Below are 22,265 nucleotides of genomic sequence, written 5' to 3' on the forward strand. Positions count from 1 at the left end.
TTTATTACTTAAATGCATCTGTGATACGTATCTATTGCTGTTTTTCTTCATTAACCCCTATTCCATTATTCTTCTTTCTTTCTGTCTTCTGATTCAGTTTTGCATGTGCAACATAAAAATAATATCCAGAAGTCAGTTTTATATATACTTACAAAGATACAAATTAGAAAACAGAGGGTGTATAAAATATATGCATGTATATATTTTATAAATGGTGGGGTCAAAAATAGATCATTTCAGTTGAAAAAATTGTGTTAACCTTGAAATAACAGTCAAGATCAAATCCAAGGTCATCATGAGGTGTCCCCTTCCAATCTGAGTAACTTTTATTTAGGTAATTTTTTTTTTGTGCGTAGTTTACGAGAAAATCGCCTGGGGCGATTAAAATAAAACACTCTGTATATGTAATACCATAATACTGTATACAACAGTATACATAATATACTGTTATTTTAACAAAAATATTGTTTTCTCTCTCTCTCAAGTCTTTTTCTTTTATTCTCTTCTTTTAATAGTTTAATTTTGTTTTGATTTTCTCAGTATTCAACCAAGCTCCAGTCCGTATAGCATCTCGAAGTTTGATTTTTTTATGAGGCTTTCCTACTTTTTTTACTGGGGGACTGGGCAGGCCAAACCATGCAGTAAGCAAAGGCTGGGCTGATTGAATTTGTTGAAGGCCTACTGGCTTTAGGTGTGACACAAGTTATATTTGGTTTAGGTAGGGGTGCTTTTTGAAGTTGACCAACCTCTTTAGCTGACTGATTTTTTGTTAGTTGCTGGTTGGTTTCAATTGAACCACCATCAAAGCTGAATTGATCCACTTTATTCAGATAGATATCATTAGGTCAGGATAATTACTGGTTATTGAAACGTCAAGATTAGTAAAAAAGGGGAGTTCATCAGTTATAGGCCTATCTTGCATAATGTTAGGACGCTTAATCAAACAGGTTATTTAAGGTAGAAAGTTCAGTAGAAATTTCTTGTGCTGAATCAGGATAGTTAGTGGTTGATAGAAATTGGCTTTTCAAGATTTACAGTACTTGGAATTTCTGTAGGCTTTTCTTGAGGCAGGTCAGAATAGTTACTACTTGATGTAACATCAAGGTTATTAGAGCTAGGATATGTAACTGTCTTGTGACAAAATATAGTTTTTAATTTTCTTCCATACATAAAAAAGCTGTTTTGCAGATTCGTCTCCACACCATTCTTCACTACTGCTGCAGAACTCTTGAATGTGTGAAGAGGATGACAATAAATGTTCAGTTTTGAACTAGCATGGTTTGTCAACTGCTCTAGAATCATGACTTAAAAATTTGCTGTAGTTGATATTTTCTTTATTGAACTGGTAAATCCCACATTTTTCAAATATCTTCTGCAAAATACCTTGTATCAAAGGAGCAAAATTGGCCATTATAACAACTCTGTTTCCAGTCTTTTTCTACCATTCAGAAACAATCTTTTTCAAGCACAATTAATAGGTCTGAAAACAGACATACCTGCTGGTTGCAGAATATGCATGGCATTGGGGAGCAATCGTTATAAAATTATATCATTATTTTTGTAGAGCATTGCAACTTCATAACTTATATAGGACTTGTGACCATCAATTAAATACAGAACTGGAAAGGTGATATTTTTATTTCTTAGAAAAGGTAACAAACTATATGCTACATATCCATAAAAAACTGGTGAAGTTATTCACTCTTTTTTTTATCTTCCTTGTGACCAATCAGGATTAACATTTCAACTTATTTCAGCTGGTATTCCTTCATAGGGGAAATCAATGCAAGGAGGTGCCATATTACCAGCAGCATTGAATGTCACCATTACCGTTGTACACTTCTTGTTTCTGCCTCATACTTCATATAAATCTTTAATGTTTAAAACCCTTAGGACCAGTTATTAATGACATTACAGGGTTAGTTTGGAACCCAGCTGCATCCCCATTTAGGATTCAACTAGGATCCTTAAGCAAATCAGTGTTTCCTGTTTGCTCAATAATATGCTGCTTCAAATCATCATGCCATTTTTTAATAGCTCTTTCAGTAACTAGAAATCTTGCAATCTCAAGAGCTTCTGGCTTTCGAAGAGAACCTGGTTGATACTTGAAGAAAAGTTCTAACCACTTCCTTCAGAGTCTCCCCTCAGTGAAAGGGCTGGGCGTCCCATCTTTTTCAATATTTCCTCTACAGCATCAACCAGTTGTTTTGGTTCGACTGGAATTCCTCGTTGAGCCATTGCCTTTAACCAGAGACAAAGAAGCTCTTCTTCCTGCAAAAAAATGAACAATAGGCTAGTTAAAAAACTTTGCGTAACTTAAAAATTTAAATATGCATACTTATTATAACTGCTCATTAAAATTAAAAAATAACACCTGGGCCCTACTTACATTACTTGTTAAAACTGCTGAAGGACCTTTTCTGGCACCCAAGGAGCTTTTTTCTTTACTTGACCACTGGTCGGATACTGGCACGAGGAAGTAATGTATTAGGAAAGTGAGGGTCATATGTTTTTTTTATAATAAAGCCAGTCCAAATAACAGCAGCAAAAAAAATCTGATGTGGATATCACATGAGTTCCTTGTACGCCTATTAAATGACATATACACATTTTTTACTGCACTTCATTTAGACTTATTTCATTTGAAAAGTGGCATATGATCCTCCAATTCTTTAATATAATGGACAGTTACACAATTACATTGTGGTGGAAACCACATTTTTTGTGGTGTCTGTATCAGCATTTTAAATTAGTTTATATATTACTTTTGTTATGTGGTGTGAGAAATTGTCATATCCATAACCCATACATTGGTTAGAATCCTACTTCATATACATATATATTTTTTAACTTTCTTTTTTTTTAATTTAAATATATTGATTTATTAATAATTATTAACCCTGTAAAAATTTTTGACTTAAAATTAAAAGTAAATAAAATTTTATTTCATAACTTCTGATTTTTTTCATATTTTTTTTTATTGTTATTTTTGTATATTACTTATTGTAATTTTTTTTACAATCAGAGATTAATAATTATTAATAATAAATATAGTTAAATTAAAAAAAAAATATATGTATATAAGCCGATTCGAACCGATGTGCCTTCCGCTCGTAAGATCCAAATATTTCATTAATTAAAATTTTATTTGGCTATAACTCTGGTACCAATGAAAATAAGTACCTCTTTTTTGTTATGGGCTATTATTAATAGCTGGACACACTTTTAGTACAGTCGATTGCAATCAGAAGGAGAGGTGCAGAACTAGATGTTACAACAGTGCTAAGTCCAAAATTTCAACATTCTACGGCTAACCATTTTTGAGTTATGAGAGATACGTACGTTCAGACGTCACGCCTTAAATAGTAAAAATGGATTCAGGCATGGGTCAAAATTGATATTTCCGCTGAAACCTGATAACCTAAATTTTTCGTGATTCAATACTTCCTTTACTTCGTACAATGAAGTAATCAACAAGATCCACTACTCCGACCAGCTGGTCGGGTACTGGTGCAGAAAATAATCATCCACAAACCGACCGTGCTGCACGATTTGTTTTATTAATATTATTTAAAAAAGTTATTTATTTTAAATTACCATAATTTTTCAGTATATAAAGCCACTCAGAAACACTGAAATGACAATATATTGAGTGGGTGTAAGAGGAATTAAAAACTCCTCTAAGTTCCTTACCTTCGATACATATACCTCTGACAATCATTCAGCCGCCATATTGCCAGGAGTACCAAACCCACAACTTCCCTGTGAGTACCAAACTCTCATTAGACTGTTAAATGAAATTTCCCTACATTTTAAAATGTTTTGAGTAAATATTGATTGAACAGACTTTCACAAACATAATGATAAGATCTTAGTTTTATATATTTTTTCGAAGTGGTCGGTAACTACGGTCCATTCACCCTATGCTTTTGCACTATATTTAGATGTTTTTTATTGAATGATGAAGCAAGGGCAAACCTTTTCATATATATGTGTTGAATGTCAGGGTTCGGCAATTACCGAACAATCATTCCGGCTTGTTGTTTTGTAAGTTAGACACCGTCGAATCCCGGTTAGGCATGGTATTTTCACATGCTACAAAAATTGCCATTCATCTCATCCTCTGAAGCAATACCTAACGGCGATCCCGGAAGTTATAAAAAAAAATAGACGCTGCTGAGCCACACCAGCAACATTAAGGCACCATTAACGAAAATTACAGTCATTACTTTTTTAATAATGCTTAACCATGGGGTTGTGATCCAAATTTGATGGCTTAGAAAATATGCCTTAATTGAAACCCTTGAACAAACAGTTGTTAAACAGGATAAGAAGTGAATTTAGAAGGAAATAAAAAATTTTACACTGATAGTTTGAAATAGCACTTACTTGCTAGTGAGATAAAAAAAAATTTAGTTAAGCTCTAATATAAAGAGGCGAAACATTATATCATCAAAACATGAACAAAGATTCACTTTAACGTGATGTAGAAAAAGAAATTAACTAGTCTAGCGATGACAAAGGGTTGTATATCAACATTAGAAATATTAAAACCTTAATAATATTTTTTTGGCGTATACTCAAACATCATATTCATAAAACTGTATCATACTTGAATTATTCCTGTTCTATTTTGTTTTTTTTTTTAATTTTTTAACAGATTAGAAAATACTAAAAGAGCGATTAAACAAAAAAAAAATTGGTTTAGTTTCCAATCTACTCTCCATCAAAGACCAGCAGTTATATATTCAGCGGTTATATTCAGGAAAATAAGTGAAAAATTAAAAAAAAAATTATGTTGGCAGCATTTACAATACGTAGCCATAGTAACGGTTGCTACAACAATTTCGTTTACCGCAGCTTCCAAAGACTGTCCAGAAAAACTAAAGTACAGCACATTTGCTTTTCTTGAATTTAGCATAAGGAATAATTAAGTACAAAAGATAATTAACTTAAAAATTTTAAGAAGTGGTGACTAAGAAAACTATTTGTCAACGCTGAAAAGATGGGTCCAAAAAAAAAAGGAAAAGGAAGTAAACTGGCTAGAATGTCAGAAGAAGAGAAGATTCGCTATCTTCAGCATCGGGCTGCAATAGAAGAAGAAGCAAGAAGACGGAAAGAGCAACTAATTTCAACTTTTATGAAGGTTTAATTTTCATAATTATTTATACTTGATTTTTAATACATACATTTCAGTCAAAAACAATGAATAATGAATATTATTACAAGTTTTGAATAATAAAAATATTACTAAGATATAAATATTCCTTTATATTAAATATAATCTTTTTTCAGAATAAACTCAAACACGAGGAAGCATTTATCAGGTTAAACTCAGCAAAAATTAATCAACAATGGAGACATTTGCTGCGAAAATACAAATGCAAAGAACTAAAGGATGATATGGAGGTATGTAAAATAAAGATTTACTTTTACAATTAAAGTTTACACATTTTAATTGGAATAAAATCCTATGAGCTAAATGATGCTATGAAGTATGCAGCATAACAATTAATTTTGTAATTACAACAAGAATTTATATATATATAAAAAAAAACTAATTTCAGAAGTATTTAATTATGTATCATTAGTACATGATAATATACAAAATATAATTATAAAATGTTATATTTGTTGTTACAGGCATTATGGAAATCATTTGAAAAAACTTTGTCATTAAAAAATAAATTAATTGACACACTATTATTAGATTTAGAAGATGCTGAGACACAGTATGCAATGATGTTCCAGTCTCACACAGAATCTATTGGAAAAATAATTGGTAAATATATAATTTTTTGTTCTATGTAGTAAGGGTATACTTTTATGTTTTAATAGTACTTTATAATTCTGAAAAATCCTATCCATGAAATTAAATTTTTAATTTTTACTTGTATTCTGTTGACAAAGACAAAATTTAGTGAGGCTTTAGGAAAGAATATTTAGTTTAGGAAAGAAAACAAATCATCAAGTAATTCCAAAATAAATAATAACATGATGACTTAAGACAAAAATAAAACTGCTTTTAAATTTCATTTCAGATTACACAATTAAAATTTTATATCAAATATTTATTTATTTGATATTGCTGCAATTCACTAAGAATTTTTTTTAAGGTTTACATGAAGAAAGGCTTGGAAAGTTGTTTGAAATGTATAAAAAAGATAGAGAAAATATGTTAAAAACAGCAGCAGCTGTACGAACTCATATTGAAAATGATGGTGCACGTAGATGTGAACATTTACAAGCAATTGTTTTTGAAATGAACGAAAGGCACATGAAAGAACAAAAAGGTGCTGAATGTTCATTTACAGCAAAACAAGATGAACTACGTAATCAGGTCAGTGAATTAATAATTACGTTAATTAGTTTCTTTTTGTTGCTTATTCAAATATTTTCCAAGTAAGAAATATAAGATTTTAGGTTTAATATTTGTATTAGAAGTGTTTCAGAATGTTAATTTAAAGTTATTTTTATGTGAAGAGATACAGTAAGAAAATTGCATTATGGAACAGGTAAGGTGTGTTCACACTTATCATATCCATACTATATATCATTTTTAATCTATTTCCATAGGAAGCAATAGTTTGATAGAGGACATGCCCATTTATGGCTAAATGAATAAGAGTAATGTGTAAATAAATAAAATAAGAATGTGTAAATGAATAGGATAAAACAGTTAGTATTGCCATTTACAAGAATAAGTCATAAACAGCATGAGCTGGATGTGATCTAGATACATGTGTGGATCATTATTTATCACATTCATAATGTTTAAGCAAGTATGACTAGAAGTGATGCAACTAATCATTAGTGATTAGTTTTTCTTATATGCCTTTTTTTTGTCTTTTTTTATAAGGCAGAAATTGGAAATCTCAAAGAACTGTATTAAAAGAATATTTAATCTTTGAAAAGTCTACATTTTTTCTACAAAACTTGTTAATTAACTCATCCATTATACTAAAATAATTAATTGTCTGTCATTGTTGGTTTTCATTATACAACAAAAGTGCATTGAAGGTTGTTGTTTGTTAAAAAAAATGTTGTTTATTAATAATTGCATTTTTTGTTTGGTAACAGCTCACTTTGTCTTTTGTTACCTTCTTGCAATAAAATGGTATCATCGGCATATCTGTGCCAGCATATAATTTTGTGCACATGATTATTGTTGATGACTATATGTGTTTGTTTTATATGAAAGTATCAGATAGGATGTTGGAAATTGGCAAATTCTTGGGAAATTATTACACAATTTAATATAATTGTGTAATATAATAATAATTGAAAATATTACACATGCATGTAATATGTAGATCATATAGAAAATTTCAGCAGTCTAAAATAGCTAGCACAATAGAATGATATAACAACATAGTCACCGACACACTTCTATATAAAATTAATAAAAATAAATCTAAATATAAACAAAATGAATGGATTTAATTTGATCCAGCACACTTTTTCATCCATATTTTAGAATATGTGTCTGCCTAATCAAAAAAAAAAAAAACAAGAAACTGCTAATACTGATCAGCTGGATGAGAACACTAATTAATTGGGATACACTAACTAGTCAGGGTAAGAAAAACAGCACCAGTCACTGAAGATGATCGCAAATACAGATTGAATGTTTTAAAGTTAAGTAATTGAAAATGTTTTATTATAAAATTTGATTCAGTTTTTTGTTAAAAAAGTTTATATTTTTCAATAACTGAAGAAGTCATGCATTACATTCAATAAAAATATATGTATAATGTATATTAAGTTAAATTTAATAAAATTCTAATGATATATAATTACAGATGCTAACAGAAATTGAAAAATCTGAGGAGTTTCAACATTCACAATTGGAGATGTTATGGCAGACAATGCAAAAAATACTTCGTGATTATAATAATTCTATAGCACCAATGAAAGTACACTACAATACATTATGTGAACGAGATACAAATAATTCTGCTGAGTTACTAAAACACTGTGAATTTATAAATAAGTATTCTGTAAGTATTACAGATTTTTCCTTATGACTTCTTTTCCTTTACCTACATTAGCTTTTTACGTATAATGACTGATGTTGAATTATTTTCCAGTACACTTCTGCAATGTCAAGTTAATCAATGTTTTTGACATTTATTGTTTCTACAATGTATTATATCTTTAATATGTTCATTTAATTGTTATTCTGCATGACATTAACTTAAATTATCATGTAATTGGTTTATTTGTTTTTCAAGAAATGTAAAATGTAAAATTATTTACAAAAGTGGGAATGTTTGTGTTAAAATGACACAAAAAAAACTCCCAACTGTTTTTTTCTTCATCTTTTATGATCATATGGATCACTTTAGTCAGATCATTATCCAAGTCTCTTTGAAGGCAGTGTTTGGACCTTGCGATCCTCCAAATACTTTTTCATATGTTTCGATCTCTGTGCCCTTTTTGGCGTTGAAAATGTTTGTGTTGTGAGTTTCTTTCTTGTGAATGAAGTGAGTGTTTTTGTCCTTAATTTTTTCGTTTAATTTTATCTTGTCTGTGATGTCTTCTAGAGTAAGGCCAATTTCTTTCATATCCTCTCATATTTCTCTGATCCATCTGCATTCTATCTGGGTGTTTTTTGAGTCAAGATTGTACTGTACCAGATGTTTCAGAAGTCTTGAATCTTGCATTCTCATGATATGTCCAAAGAATCCTGGTCTCCACTTATGCATGGTATCAGTGATTGGTTTTAATTCTTTGTACACTATGACTTTGTTGGGCACAATCCACCAATGCCCTTCTTTCTCATAATTTTTGTTCATGCAGGTTCTTCCAGTTCTTTAGATTTTCTAGAGTCTATTTGGCTTTGATTATTTGTTCAGGTGGAAGAGTGTTTTTGCTGCTTATGTGGCTTCTGGTTATATAACTTTGTTGTAGTATTTGCGTTTATGGATATACATTTTTTACTGTAGGTGTACCAGGTTGATTTTTGTGTTTAAGCTAGTTTGTTCTTGTTTGGATTGTGGTTTTTTTATTTAGGTTGTTTGTTATTAATTTTCAGAGGTATTTAAATTGGGCTACTACTCGTATTTTGACTTTATTACCTTTTACGTTTACTTTTTGATTGTGTTGGTTTTTGGGACATAATTTCTGTCTTTTCGAATGATATTTTGAGGCCAATTTTATTTACATTGTTTAGAATTTCTAATATCTGTTTGCTAGCAGTGTCAAATCGTCGGGGGAACCAAGGCAGTTCTTTTTGATATTTTGGCCTATTTTTATTTTTGGAGGAAATTTTTTCAGCCAATCCCTTTATTACTGTTTCCAGAGCGCAGTTGAATAATAGCAGTGAGAGTATTGCCTTAGTGCAGTAATGTTTTGATCTCAAATGGTTCTGAGAGTTCACCTTTGAATCTCACTTTTGACTTAGTGTTTGTGAGAGTCGGTTTTATCATGTCTATTAATTTGGGATGTAGCTGAGGTGTCTTAGAATTATTAGTAGGGATTCTCTGTGGATGCAACTGTATGCTTTCTTGAAGTCTACAAACATTATCACCATGCTTCTGCTTCTTTTTCTGTTGAGACTCTTGATCTGGTCTGGACAGCTCCTCCAGGATTTGAAACCTTCCTGGTATTCTCTTAGTTCTTTCTCGAGTTGTAAACCTAGTGATCCTATTGAGGATGATTCTTGAAAGGATTTTGTATGTTGAGTCTAGAGGTGAGATTCTCCTGTTAGGGTCTGTTTTGTCCACTTTTTTGTGTAGTGGGTGGATAAGGGCTGTCTTCCAGTGCTCTGATAGTTCTTCTTTGATCCAGATGTAGGCAAGCTGTTGATGAAGGGCAATTTTTGCTGATTTTCCTGCATATTTCCAGATCTCTACAGATTTTCTCCTGCGCTTTGTAATTCATCTCACCCAGTGCTTGGCAGACTTCTTTTATTGTGAGAGGATTGGAGTTTTCTGGTGGTGTTATTGGGGTGCTGGTTTTGAGGTTTAGGAATTCTATCACTTCCTTGCAATTTAGGAGTTTGTTGAAATATTTAGCTAGGATTTCCACATTGTCTTTATTGTTATGGGCCAGATTATGGTTTTCATCTTTCATTAGTAGAGTTGGAGATTCATATTTTTGAAAGTTTTGTGGTAGTCTCTTAACTGCGTTTTGTTGAATTCTTCTTCTATTGATTTCAATGTGTCTTTATGGTGTTGCCTTTTTATTTTCCTTACAGTTTGGGTGGTTTCTTTTCTTTGTTTTAGTAGATTTTGTAAGGATATTTTTGATTTTTAGAATTGGTGTAATAGTCATGCTTGATGTCTCTTCTTTACTGTTTTGTCGCATTCACTGTTCCACCATTGATGCTTTTTATGGGTTTTTATTGGGGCTGATTCTGCAATTTGTTTAAGGTTGTTGACCAAGTCTTTGATTTTATCCATGATTGTTATTTTTTCAGTTGCTTTTTGGTAATTTTCATTCTTGATTAGTTAGGTAATGAGTTAACCTTTCCATTTTTCTTTTAGTTTTATGGGCTTTGTTTTGTTGCTTCCTTTGGGGAGTGAATTTAATTTTAATTTTGACTATGTAGTGATCTGAACCTGTGTCTACTCCTCTGAGGACTTTTACATTGTAGATCTCTTTGTGGTGGTGTTTGTCCATGAAGTCATGATCTAGTTGCCATTTCCCTTTAATGTAAATGTTATTTTCCTGGGTGTTTCCAGGTTTTGAGTTTTTGAGGTTTCCTCTTGAAATATGTGGATTTCGAGGTTAGGTTGTGTTTCTGCGGAGATCGATGAGTGTCTGTCTGTTTTCATTTATTTTCTTTTGGGTGGACCATTTTCCAATGATATGGCAGTATCTTTTTTCTGTGCCTAATTGACTATTGAAATCTCCAGTTAGTTGTTTAACATGATTTTTGGGGACGTTATTTATGGTTTGGTTGAGTAGGTCTCAGAACATTTCTGTTTCTTTGCAGTTTTTGGAAATTTGTTTTTATTATTAGTGGAGGTATAGGTGTTTATTATGGTGTAGATTTTATTAGTTGCTTTAAGGGTAAGTGTTGATATTCTTGGAGATCGGTCAGTGTTCAGATTCCTGGTCAGTGTTTCTTATTTCCTGCAGTCCCATGATGAGAATTTTGTGTTAATCCATTAGGTTGGTTATTATTTTTAGTTTACCAGTCTGCACGAGTGAGTTTACATTGTGTATGGAAATGTAAGTGATTGCTTCTGTTTAATTTTTTTGATTTTTTATTGTTCTTGTTCATATGTGCAGTGCTAGGGCATTCCAATGCTTCCAGTTGCATGTTATCTTCTAACTGGCAGCCCACTGTATCCAAATGCTGTCTTCTCTGAACTCTGGTGTTGCTTGGTTCAGCCAGTGGAGTATTCCTTAAAAGACCTATCATGACTGTCAAGGGGTCAGCTGTGGTGTAACTAACTTTAAATGTGATCTAGTGACTTGATGGTAGATGAAGTTGTGAAGCTTCTTTAGTTAGATTCGAAACATTTCTTCAATTTGTTCCAGAAAAATCCAGGCTCACGTTGTGGAGGCTCGATCTGACTTTTTTGAAGTTGTAATTTAGGGGAAACATTAAAAGTCTGATCATAAACATTACACTCTCCCAATTGTTTATTGTAAGATGTTAAAACTTCCGGATTATTATATGGATATTAATATTTAAATGAAAAGATTGTGTAATATTTTTTTTGTAACTTCATCATTTTAATTTGTATTACAAATTAATGATATATTTGGGTTTATAATATTTTTATTTTGATGAATTAGATATTTTTATTTAATATGGGATGTGGACACTGTTTTTTTACAATCTAACTACTTAATAGTATAAAAAAAGTATAATTTCTGTGAACTATTATTTTAAAGTTCAAAGGATAAAACAACATTATTTTAAGTAATATTTCTTTTAAACATTGTATAAAATCTTATTTTAAATGTTCATAAACAAAAATATTTCAAATAATATATCATGTTCTGTATTTCTTACTTAATATTTCTTTAGTTAACTATAATTTATTAACCATTGAATTATAAAACTTCTAAAATAATATTAAATTAATAACAAAATATACTTCAAATGTATTTTATTGTTATGTATTTGTGGATAAAATGTGATAAAATTAAAAATCTATTCACACCCTTTATTTGTTGTAATATATTTTATTCAATTACTAAATCCCATGCAGTAATGATCACAAATATTTGGAATTTAGACCATAATTTTAATTATAATTTGGTCAGTGAAATTTCATTAATATTAAGATTTTTAAAAGGAAAACTCTATCAAGTCATGGAATGTAAAAGAAAATATTTGTAATCTAATAAAATGCTGAAACGTGGAAGTAGGTACTGATGTCTAATTTTATGCTGATGACTACCCAATTTTATAGTGATCAATTGGCTTACCTGCATGAAAACTTTTGATTGATAGTTGTTATTTTTTTTCTAATATCTAGGAATATTTAATTTAATCTGATAGGTAACAATAATTATTCAGTTAGATAATGATGAAAATCCATCACTTCCTTTCCCAGAGATGAATTGTGAAAACATCCTCTATGGTTTACATAATCTAGATTCTGATGAATTTGAGACAACATGAAACATGTTATTCCCACGAGAAAAGATAATTGTTCAGAATTCTCAGAATTTATTATGTCTTTTTTTCTGAGCATATAAAAATTGGTCTAGTAGGGAAATAAATTACTCAAGCGAAATAGATTAAGTAAAGTCACAGGTTCATTGAAAGCTATATAGAGACTTTGCATAAAGATTAAAATGAAATTAACTTTTACCTTTAAAATAAACAGCAGCAATTTAACTCCTAGTATGTTTTTCGTGTACTGCAGACTTAAATAAATATTAAGGCAGAGATTCATAACTAAAGATTAAAAACTGATTATTTTTAAAGGGCATTAAGTACATAAAATTAATAAACATTTTGTCAGGAGAAAGCTCAATATTGCTTGCAATATGATCTTGCATCTCGGAGACCTTTCTACCAATCTCCAAGGCAAAGTGGTAATATCTCTGACTTTCATCTTGAAGGTTCTGGAAATTTTTTAAATAAGTAGTTTTTTTTGTTTATCCCAAACAAACAAAAACCCTCTTTCTCTTTATAGGTATAATATTGTGTATATATATATATATACAAAACAAAAAATAAAGTATATATATATATATATATATATATATATATACTTTTTTCTCATTAAATGTATAACTATTACATTTATAGTACAATATATTTTTTTTATAGGATATAATTAGCATATTGAAACAACAGTTAGTCTTAAAGCAGAAAGAAGGTGATGAAGAAATAAAAAAATTAAAAAAAGAACAAAGTTACTTACTGGAAAAATTTCAGGAATTTAGAAATAATGTAACTAAAGAAAATAATAAAGCTCATACAAGACTGACAAAAATGTCTGTTACAAGTACTAATATTATTGAGGTAATTTTTATTTTAATTTTAAATTATTTAATTAACCACATAATTTTCAGCCTGAGATGGATAGTGAGATGGATAGTAAGCCTGTGGTAAGGAACTGAAAAATATAAATAAGACCAAGCTTGGAATAGAAGTAACAGTCCACATAGTAATGAACACTGAACAATCTACATAGAGAATTTTTCAATACATTATCTTCTGGGTTTTTGCTATCATTGAGTAGTTTCTTACATTTCTCCACTCCTTTCTATTAAGTGATAATCTTTTAATACCAATCTATTCGCTAAAATCAAATACTGCATTCCCTTTCATTAATAAAATAACTTGGGTAAATACCATATTAGACCATTTCTTCTTTTAGCAAGAATTTTTCATACGTTCACATTCATGTTTTCATGCTTTTCATGTTCATGTGTTTCAGTGTTCACCTTTTCTGTTGTTTACCTTTTCATTTTAAATATATCTTAACAAATTCTTAAAATTCTTTTACAGCATATTTCAAAGGTTCTATTCTTTGCTTTTTTAGCTTTACTTTATACAGATGAAAGTGCTATATTCTTCAGAAATATTTTTAAAACTGAATTTCTAATTTGAAAATTATTATATGAGAAAATTTATTTTTTCACCCCCACTACAGGGATTGCTCCCATGTGTTTTGTGATTCTCTGTCTCTATCTGACATGGTTTTCTCCTGATTTTGATGAGATGTAGATGATGTGGTAATGGTCTCTGTGGTCAAATTTGCAGTATGTTGGTAGTCTGTTTTTGGGGATCCAGCTGGCACATGTATATTTGTTTTGTGGAGGATGAAGGTCCAGGTGTCATTTGCTCTAATAGGTCTTTTTTCTAACTGATTTCCATCTGCATTGATTATTCTATCTCCTCTACCTAGTCATATTCTGCTGTCAGTGGTGTCTTTATTCTCTCTTTTTTTCATTATGCTTGGTATGTATGTTCTTTTCTTTGGTTGTTATTTTTCTCTTTCCTCTGCTATTTGCACTTGTTGGAGTGATTGACTTGTTCTCAGATGTATGATAATTAAGTTAGATAGATATCCATTTCCACAGGTAAGTGGTAGATGCTGTCATTATTGGAATCATCTTCTCTGCTTTTAAAATTACCGTTAGGACTTCTTTGTTAAGGTCTTTCTAGTACTGGGATAATGTTTACGCATGAGATTTTGAATCCATGTTAATGGCAGAGTATAATATTGTCTTCTAACATCTTTACGCACAGCTGAAACTCTCTTGTCTGGTCACCTGGCTTGATGTGCTTAAAAAGATGTGTTTATATAACACATATAAAGATACAGCTGAATGCCATTTTGTTGCAACAGAAGCTGGAAATGTGAAGCACACGTCTAGTAGTTCCTTTATAAAGTTTAGTGAGTGAAAGTGGGTTATTATTTTTTCAATTTATTCTATTTGGCTATTTATTGTGTGGTTTGTATTTTGTTTTCTGGAGTTCTCTTGAATAGTGCCTCGTAATATTGTATATCTGGTGTCCTTTGTTGTTTGTGATTGCTGTAAATTATTCTTTTGAGTTTCATTGGCCTATCTGTCTCTATTGGCCTGTCAATTTGTGGCTCATTATAGCTGTTGACATTTTTTATTATACTTGTAAGGTTGTAGATCCAACAATATTCACAGACACACTCTAGGTTTTAGTGTTCGAAGTATCATGTATAGCACAACTGGTTTTATATTGAAAACATTATGAATAGATTTGCAATTATTTCTTTATTTATGTATGTTTATCATTTATTAATACTTATATTTATTTCTTAGTTTTCATTTGGTTTGAATTAATTGACGTTAAATTCCACATTTTATACTCTGTGTTTTTTAATTGGTTTTTATTTATGTGTTACTTATGATTTTTTTGTTTATTTATCGAATATTTAATGAGCTTTTGTTATTGAATGGTTATCAAGAATAAAGTAATAAAAGAAATAATGTTTTCAAGTGTAAAAGTAGTAAAAGAAATAATAATAGTAAAATTTACACATATTGTGGATGTTGTGGTGTGGAGAAAAAAAACCATATTTATGTTTCTCCCTTTGTCTGGATACACATTAGAAGGGGGTATATATTAACTAGCTTTTTTCCTCTCAAATCCTCTCCCCCCACTCAGGATATCTTGAAAATATTACATTCAACATTCTGTAAGAATTATTATGTCACTATCTGGGGGGAGACCCCTCCTGATTTGTATCCAGACAACACTGCAAGACAACTTGCAAGAGAGCATTTATTTTTTTGTAACCCCACTACAGTAGGAACATGAAGATTAATGTTGTAGGGGAAACAAACAAAAAAACAATTTAATATATAAAGACGAGGAATATACTGTCAGATTACTAGTATATATCACAACAGCAATACCAATAGATAATCAAGTGGACAATATTGAAAAAACTACAAATCAGATAAAGAATAAAAACATGTAAATTCTTTAGAACAATAAAACTGAGAAGATTCATAAATTCATTCATATACATTGTCAAATATATTAAGAGATAAATTGGATAAACCACATCACAAAAACTGTCAGAAGATATATATGGATGGTATACTTACAAAATAAATTAAATAGTAGAAAAAATAAAAGAACTATATAGCCAACTCCAACTAAATCCAGAAAGATATACCAGTCAGAATGGCTTCATTAGTCAAAGGAATTGCAGACTTGCCCTCAAAACGTGAAGGCATTTTTTCTTAAATGTTTATAAACAATAAATAACAACAGCAATAATAATTATAAAATAAATTAATCAATTTTTACTACTGTAATTCATTCACTCAATATTGTAGCAGATCTTAAAACACAACTATTTTTGATACAAATAAATATATACTGAAAATACTATCAATTATCCATTTAGAATCATATATATGATTTTTTTTTTTGGCCTTGTAGTTACAATTAAACAAACATATATACATATTTATATAGCCTATGACATTCTCCATAATGTAATTTTTCCAGTGCAGGATCATACATCTAAATCAGTTCGGCCATTGAGCTGCTATGGTGGAAAAACAAACATACATACATACATACACCCTAAAAACATTACACTCCTTTTTGGGCGGTTGTGTAAAAATATACGAGACAACAAAGAATTATTTGATGACACACAAAAACTAACACATCATAAAGTTTAAAAAAAACAAAAAAAACAAGTAACGAGTATCATGGCCGAGATTAATAATGGGATAACCAAATGTACAGAAACATGAAATTCAAATATCAAGTAAGTTCTGTACTACCTTCACCCAGATATTAATCCTACAGAAATACAAGAAGTGAAATTGTGGCAACTGCAAGAACTACCAAAAGTACAAATACACAAGAAAACAGAATATTGTTTGGAGAACCATGTTTTCCATATGAAATACAAACAAAAGTAACTGCATAATTTGTAAATACAAACAATGTGTTTAAAGCTCCCTTGTTATTGCAAAGCACATTATAGAAACAGGACAAGGAAACGTGTGCACGCATACACACACACACACACACACACACACACACACACACACACACACACACACACACACACACACACACACACACACAAATACATATATATATATATATATATATACAATCAGACAATAGTTATGAAAGAAAATTTTACAATTTAAAGTGATATCTTATTTTGTTAGTATGTTTTTAGTTTTGTTAGCTTATATTTAGCTTACCTGTCCTATAAAGAAAATGAAAGTTAAGGAAAGATAAATGAATGGGAAGAGAATTGAAGAAGCGATTGTCAGTACATAAGTAAATTACCTTTAACTAGACCTTTTAAGTTAGACTTTTTATTACCTTTTAAGTAAATTACCTTTAATTTTCTTCTTAAAGATTCTTTAAGAATATATAAAATAATTTTCTGTGGTAAAAGAGAATGTCAATGATGTGAGATTATGAACCTAGGTTTTCATAAGTTATTTCAATTAATGTAGTTTCTATTAATTTTTCAAGCAGTATTCATAGAATCTATATAGTTGTAAAATAATTACACCTATATTATCACCTTTTCTCTTATAATATTAAAATGATTTAATGGTTAAATTGTTTTCAGAAAGTTACAGAAATTACAGAAAAAGGTGAGCGATTATTACAACTTAATTTGAACTGTCAGAAATATTTAACGCAGATGGAAAAAGTATTACCTAGCTATTGTAAAGGACCCATCCTTCCAGTCAATGATCAAGAACAAAATGTAAAAGAAGAGGAAGATTCAAAAGAGGCAGAGGTTAATCATTTTGTTATATATTTTTTCCTTAAGTTCTAAACTATATTTACTTATTATTTTAATAATTAAAAGTGAAATTATTCATTTTCTTATCCCAATTTTTAAAACAATGATTTTGTATTTAATAGGTAAAAGAAGAAATTTTAAGCTAAAACTTTATGCATGTTAGAACTGAAAATTATTTTAGTAGTTCTGTAAACACAACTGCGATTATTATTGTACTAAAATTGAGCTTCACAATGACTGAATTAAAGAAGTGAAAATTTAAAACAAAGAAAAATGTAGAAGTGTCTATCAATTACCAGAGTCAAAAGTAATGTTTAATATATGTATTACTATCTGGGACACTAGTTGTCAGTAATTAATGACTGTCAAAGAGATACTTCCACTGTGTTCCAACTTTTGTTGTTTTTTTAATTAAAAAAATGTTTAAATTACAGGTTTTTAATTAGTAATTAAACGGACGATTTAAAAAATACAAGAATAATTTTTTTTAGAAATTTAAATTGATTACAAATAAAATCACATAATTACGTAAAATCTATTTTGGAATAAATTTTTTGTTTATTCATTGTCTCAATCATTGAATGAAATAATTCTGTTGTTATTTTAATCTGATGAAACTTTTGCTTCGGTTCCACATTTGAATACAATTTAAAACATATACTATACATCTGAAACAATTTTAATGAACTGTATTAGTTTCTTAATTCTCAGAGTTCAAATTTTATTTTTTTTTAATAGTATTTTCATTTTATCTTTTTTTTGTTTATTTTCTCAAGAGTAAGAGTTTAATTTTTTTGCAAATTATTTCTGATACTGACTTTAAAAAAAAGTGTTTATTTTCCCTAACTTGATCAACATATATAAATAGATTTTTATATTAATAAATTAGTCTTTACTTTCTGTTCTTCACTCCTATTTGAATTCTACTTTAAAAATGTTCTGCTATTTTCATATTATGAATTTATTAATTTTATTTTTATGTAGCTTTTTCTTGTAACTAATTTTTGTTATGTATTTAAGAAATTAAATATTTAATTTTATTCAATATTATTGACTGTATAATGCAGGGCTCTGTTTATTAATTATCCTTTGCTGTGCTGCTACTTTCTAGATACAGAAATAATTTAATTGTTTTAATAAAAAAAAAGAATTCTACATTGATAATTTTTATTAAAAGAACAGAGTCTAATTCTATGTAAATTCAATAATCTCTGCATTTTAACCCAGCTAAGACTGCCTTTTACTTTTACTACTACTTTTTACTATTACTTTCTACTTTTAATAGTAGTAAGTATATAAATAAAACAAATTTTCTTATATTATTTTCTTTTCAAAACTATAAAATGACTTAAAAAATTTCTTATTATGTTCTAGGAAAAGGTAATGTCAGAGCCATTTGACAAACTTGATAATTTTTGGAAACAGTATAATGAAGTGTTATTAGAAACACAAACAATGCATTTACAACATCAGTCTTGTTTAGCTGAAAATAGACAACTGAAACGATTACTACGTCATTACTTAAATACATTAGCAAGACCAAGTTCAGTACCAAATATATCAGCAGCTAGAACAGAGGGAGTTGCTAGAACAGCTACTTCAGCTGTGACTCGATCACAAAACAATAAAAAATATATGTAAAAGAGCTCCAACAAGAATGGTAATCCTTTATTTTAAGTTGCGCAGAAAATTGATGCGATGAAAATCAATGAGTGGTTGTAATAATAAATGACTTTATCTAAAGAATATATTTAAGTGTATCCTTTAATGAATATCATTCTTAACACATGATTATGAGTTTTCATTTGAGTTAGGTCTTATGCTTGTTCTTACTATTTTTTTTTTTTTTAAAGTGACCCTAGTTTTTTATTATCACATCAAAACTTTACAATACAGGATACCCTCCAATTTTTGTCAAAAACATACAAATTTAAAAGAAAATAATGAAATAATTACCTGAATGTACTGTTTATTTTAAGTTCTTTTGTTTATAAAAAGGATAAATTGTTAATGTATGTCAAATCATGTGCAAATAGTAGCAGTTAAGGTAAAAATTTATGCTTGTGGCTTTTCCTGCAGTGTTCAATGTTGGGACAATCCTGCTGGTTGATCCAACAGTAGTTGACCATCATAAATACATCCAGTCTACCCTGATACTATCCTTCTGTGACCTTCAAAACTTGGTGGAATTGTTCAATTTGTTCATCACTGGCTGCACTAAGGTTTTCTGGGAGAAAAAAAGAAGAACACTCTTTAAGCTTTGCTTTGAGCTACGATGTACAGTCACCATTCAGTTGAGTTATAGATTTTAATTCCCAATTTCTCCATTAAACCAGGTATGTTATGGCAATACACAAAGCCACTGTCACTTCTAAAGTACTGCAGAAGTGCATTCTCTCTGGTTTGAAAGTACGATAATGTCATTCCTTTTTAAAGTAAGTTTTTCTCATGCAGTGTTGATACTAAGAGTTCTGAAGCACTAAGCATTCTGAAGCCTTCTTCAATAGTTTCAAATCTCAAGCTAATCACTCAATTCATGCTGATTAAATTCCTTACAAACAGAGTCCTCTTTCAATTTCAAACTCTTCATCATTGTTATCACCTAGTTCATCACCATAATCATGTTCTTCAAGAGAGGGTAGTAATGAAAACTAGCACTGGAATTTTAGTTGAATGAGTCATTGAGCTGATGGTGGGCTAGGATACTGTCTATATTACATTTATTTTTCTCTTTATATCGTGAAGTTTTCACTATATGAAATTAACAATCACTGAAATGATTTCCTGGCTCTCGCTGAACCATAGGTATACCAAACAACATCTTATCACATGTTGCCTTTATCCACATCTGTAAACCCTTTCTTTCTCTTTCCTGTTTAGCCTCTGGTAATTACCTTTCAGATAATACTTCAGAGGATGATATGTATGACTGTAAATGAAGTTTAGTCTTGTATGTCTCAGTTCTACCATTCCTGAGATGTGTGGTTAATTGAAACCCAACCACCAAAGAACACTGGTATAACTGACTTTACTAGGACTTGAACGCTGGAACTCTCGACTTCCAAATCAGCTGATTTGGGAAGACACGTTCACCACTAGACCAAGCTGGTGGGTACATCTGTAAACCCTGGATACGCTGCTTGCACACCTTCATAAGGTGTGACCCTCAAAGAGACTCATGACTTATCTTGATCATCAATTTTTACTTTATCAGTTATAACAACAATTTTTCCCAAAGTTTTATAAATTGGTGCAGATCGTTCTGGTGATGGACAGTCTTATTTTGTTCTTTGGTGAAGATGGTGGCAATTGAAACTCCCTTTCAAGACCTACAAGCTACTTGATCACATTTCACCTCAACTGATCAATAAATTTTTATTGGAAGACGATTACAACTACCAACAATGATGTGGTGTGAAATCACTTGTGTTTACAGTTCTTGTGTGGAATGTTAAAAGGTGAAATTTAAAGACAGTATACATATATTAAACAGTAGTGAATTAATAATGCAGCATGTTGCATTAATATTATCTAATATTGACAATAAAATTCAGCTATCATCCAAAAATGAAAGATTTTTAATGGCTTATTTGATGTTATGTTTATTTTTCTAAATGTAAGAGTTATGCCAATCTCTTTATTGTTTTGATGATAATAACAGGCTCGATGATAATCCACCAATCCTTTCTGGAATTACAATTATCACCCGGCCAATGGAAATTGGGTTTGCAGTACCTAATGACAGGCAACAAGATACCCAACAACAAGAGGGATGTTGGGAGGGGCAAGAGGGTGTAAACAACAAGTTCATGTTCGCGTTCCCCAGAGACATTAAGATGGATGATAATAAGAATACTACTTCAGTAATAAATAAACATACCATAGCAATACCTATTAACTGTTATAGTTAGAAGATATAGCTGATGATATTTAAATTAAACTGAAAGATTTAGATGGCTTCATGTTGTTAAAAGCCAACAAGAACATGCTGCAGTCTGAACTAAAATTTACTGTTTGGGTGGATATAATTGATGAATACAGTATAGGATCTTGCTGGACTTTAATCCAAAACTGATGATGCCAAACATAGTGCACACATCTGTAACTGAGTGAATATAATGCCTGTCAATGTAATCTGTGTTAAGTGCAGTATTAAGTTATGCTAATTTCCAACAAGCTTGGATATTGCACAAGCACTGCAGCAGATCCCAGTGAAATGATTGAAGAGATGCCCTAGAAACCAATCAACCTGCCAGTCACTAAGTGTTCAATTGGTGAGATTGAAATACAACTGACTGACAAGAATGACTGCATATTAAATTTATGCAGTAAACCCCTGAGCTTGACTGGAGTTGAGGAGACTGCGATCATGAATAAAGTTTTGTTGTTTTTATATTTTTAAATGTAATAAAGTGTATAAGATGTTGGTATTCAATCACTATAAAACTGCATGGAAACCAATAGTGCATAAATCTTGAAAGAAGACACTCATTTCTGACAGGATAGAATAGCTGGGTTACGATTCTTAGGTTATAAAATCAAATCATGAAGTAGCTGTAA

General features: G+C 30.2%; 1 protein-coding gene and 1 pseudogene across 1 annotated transcript; one reads left to right on the forward strand and one right to left on the reverse strand.

Annotated features, from left to right (window-relative positions):
* Positions 1 to 1,114: 1,114 nt before the first annotated feature.
* Positions 1,115 to 2,506, reverse strand: LOC142322721 (uncharacterized; annotated as a pseudogene).
* Positions 2,507 to 4,698: 2,192 nt separating this feature from the next.
* On the forward strand, positions 4,699 to 19,346 carry LOC142322722 (dynein regulatory complex subunit 2-like). The gene is made up of 8 exons (XM_075361796.1): positions 4,699 to 5,146; positions 5,296 to 5,409; positions 5,644 to 5,782; positions 6,117 to 6,340; positions 7,803 to 8,000; positions 13,247 to 13,441; positions 17,526 to 17,699; positions 19,080 to 19,346. The coding sequence occupies exons 1-8, from the start codon at positions 5,006 to 5,008 to the stop codon at positions 19,344 to 19,346; spliced, it is 1,452 nt and encodes a 483-aa protein (XP_075217911.1). The 5' UTR covers positions 4,699 to 5,005.
* Positions 19,347 to 22,265: the final 2,919 nt, after the last annotated feature.

This window comes from Lycorma delicatula, chromosome 4, assembly GCF_047948215.1.
Source record: "Lycorma delicatula isolate Av1 chromosome 4, ASM4794821v1, whole genome shotgun sequence".
In the NCBI taxonomy this organism is placed as follows: domain Eukaryota; kingdom Metazoa; phylum Arthropoda; class Insecta; order Hemiptera; family Fulgoridae; genus Lycorma; species Lycorma delicatula.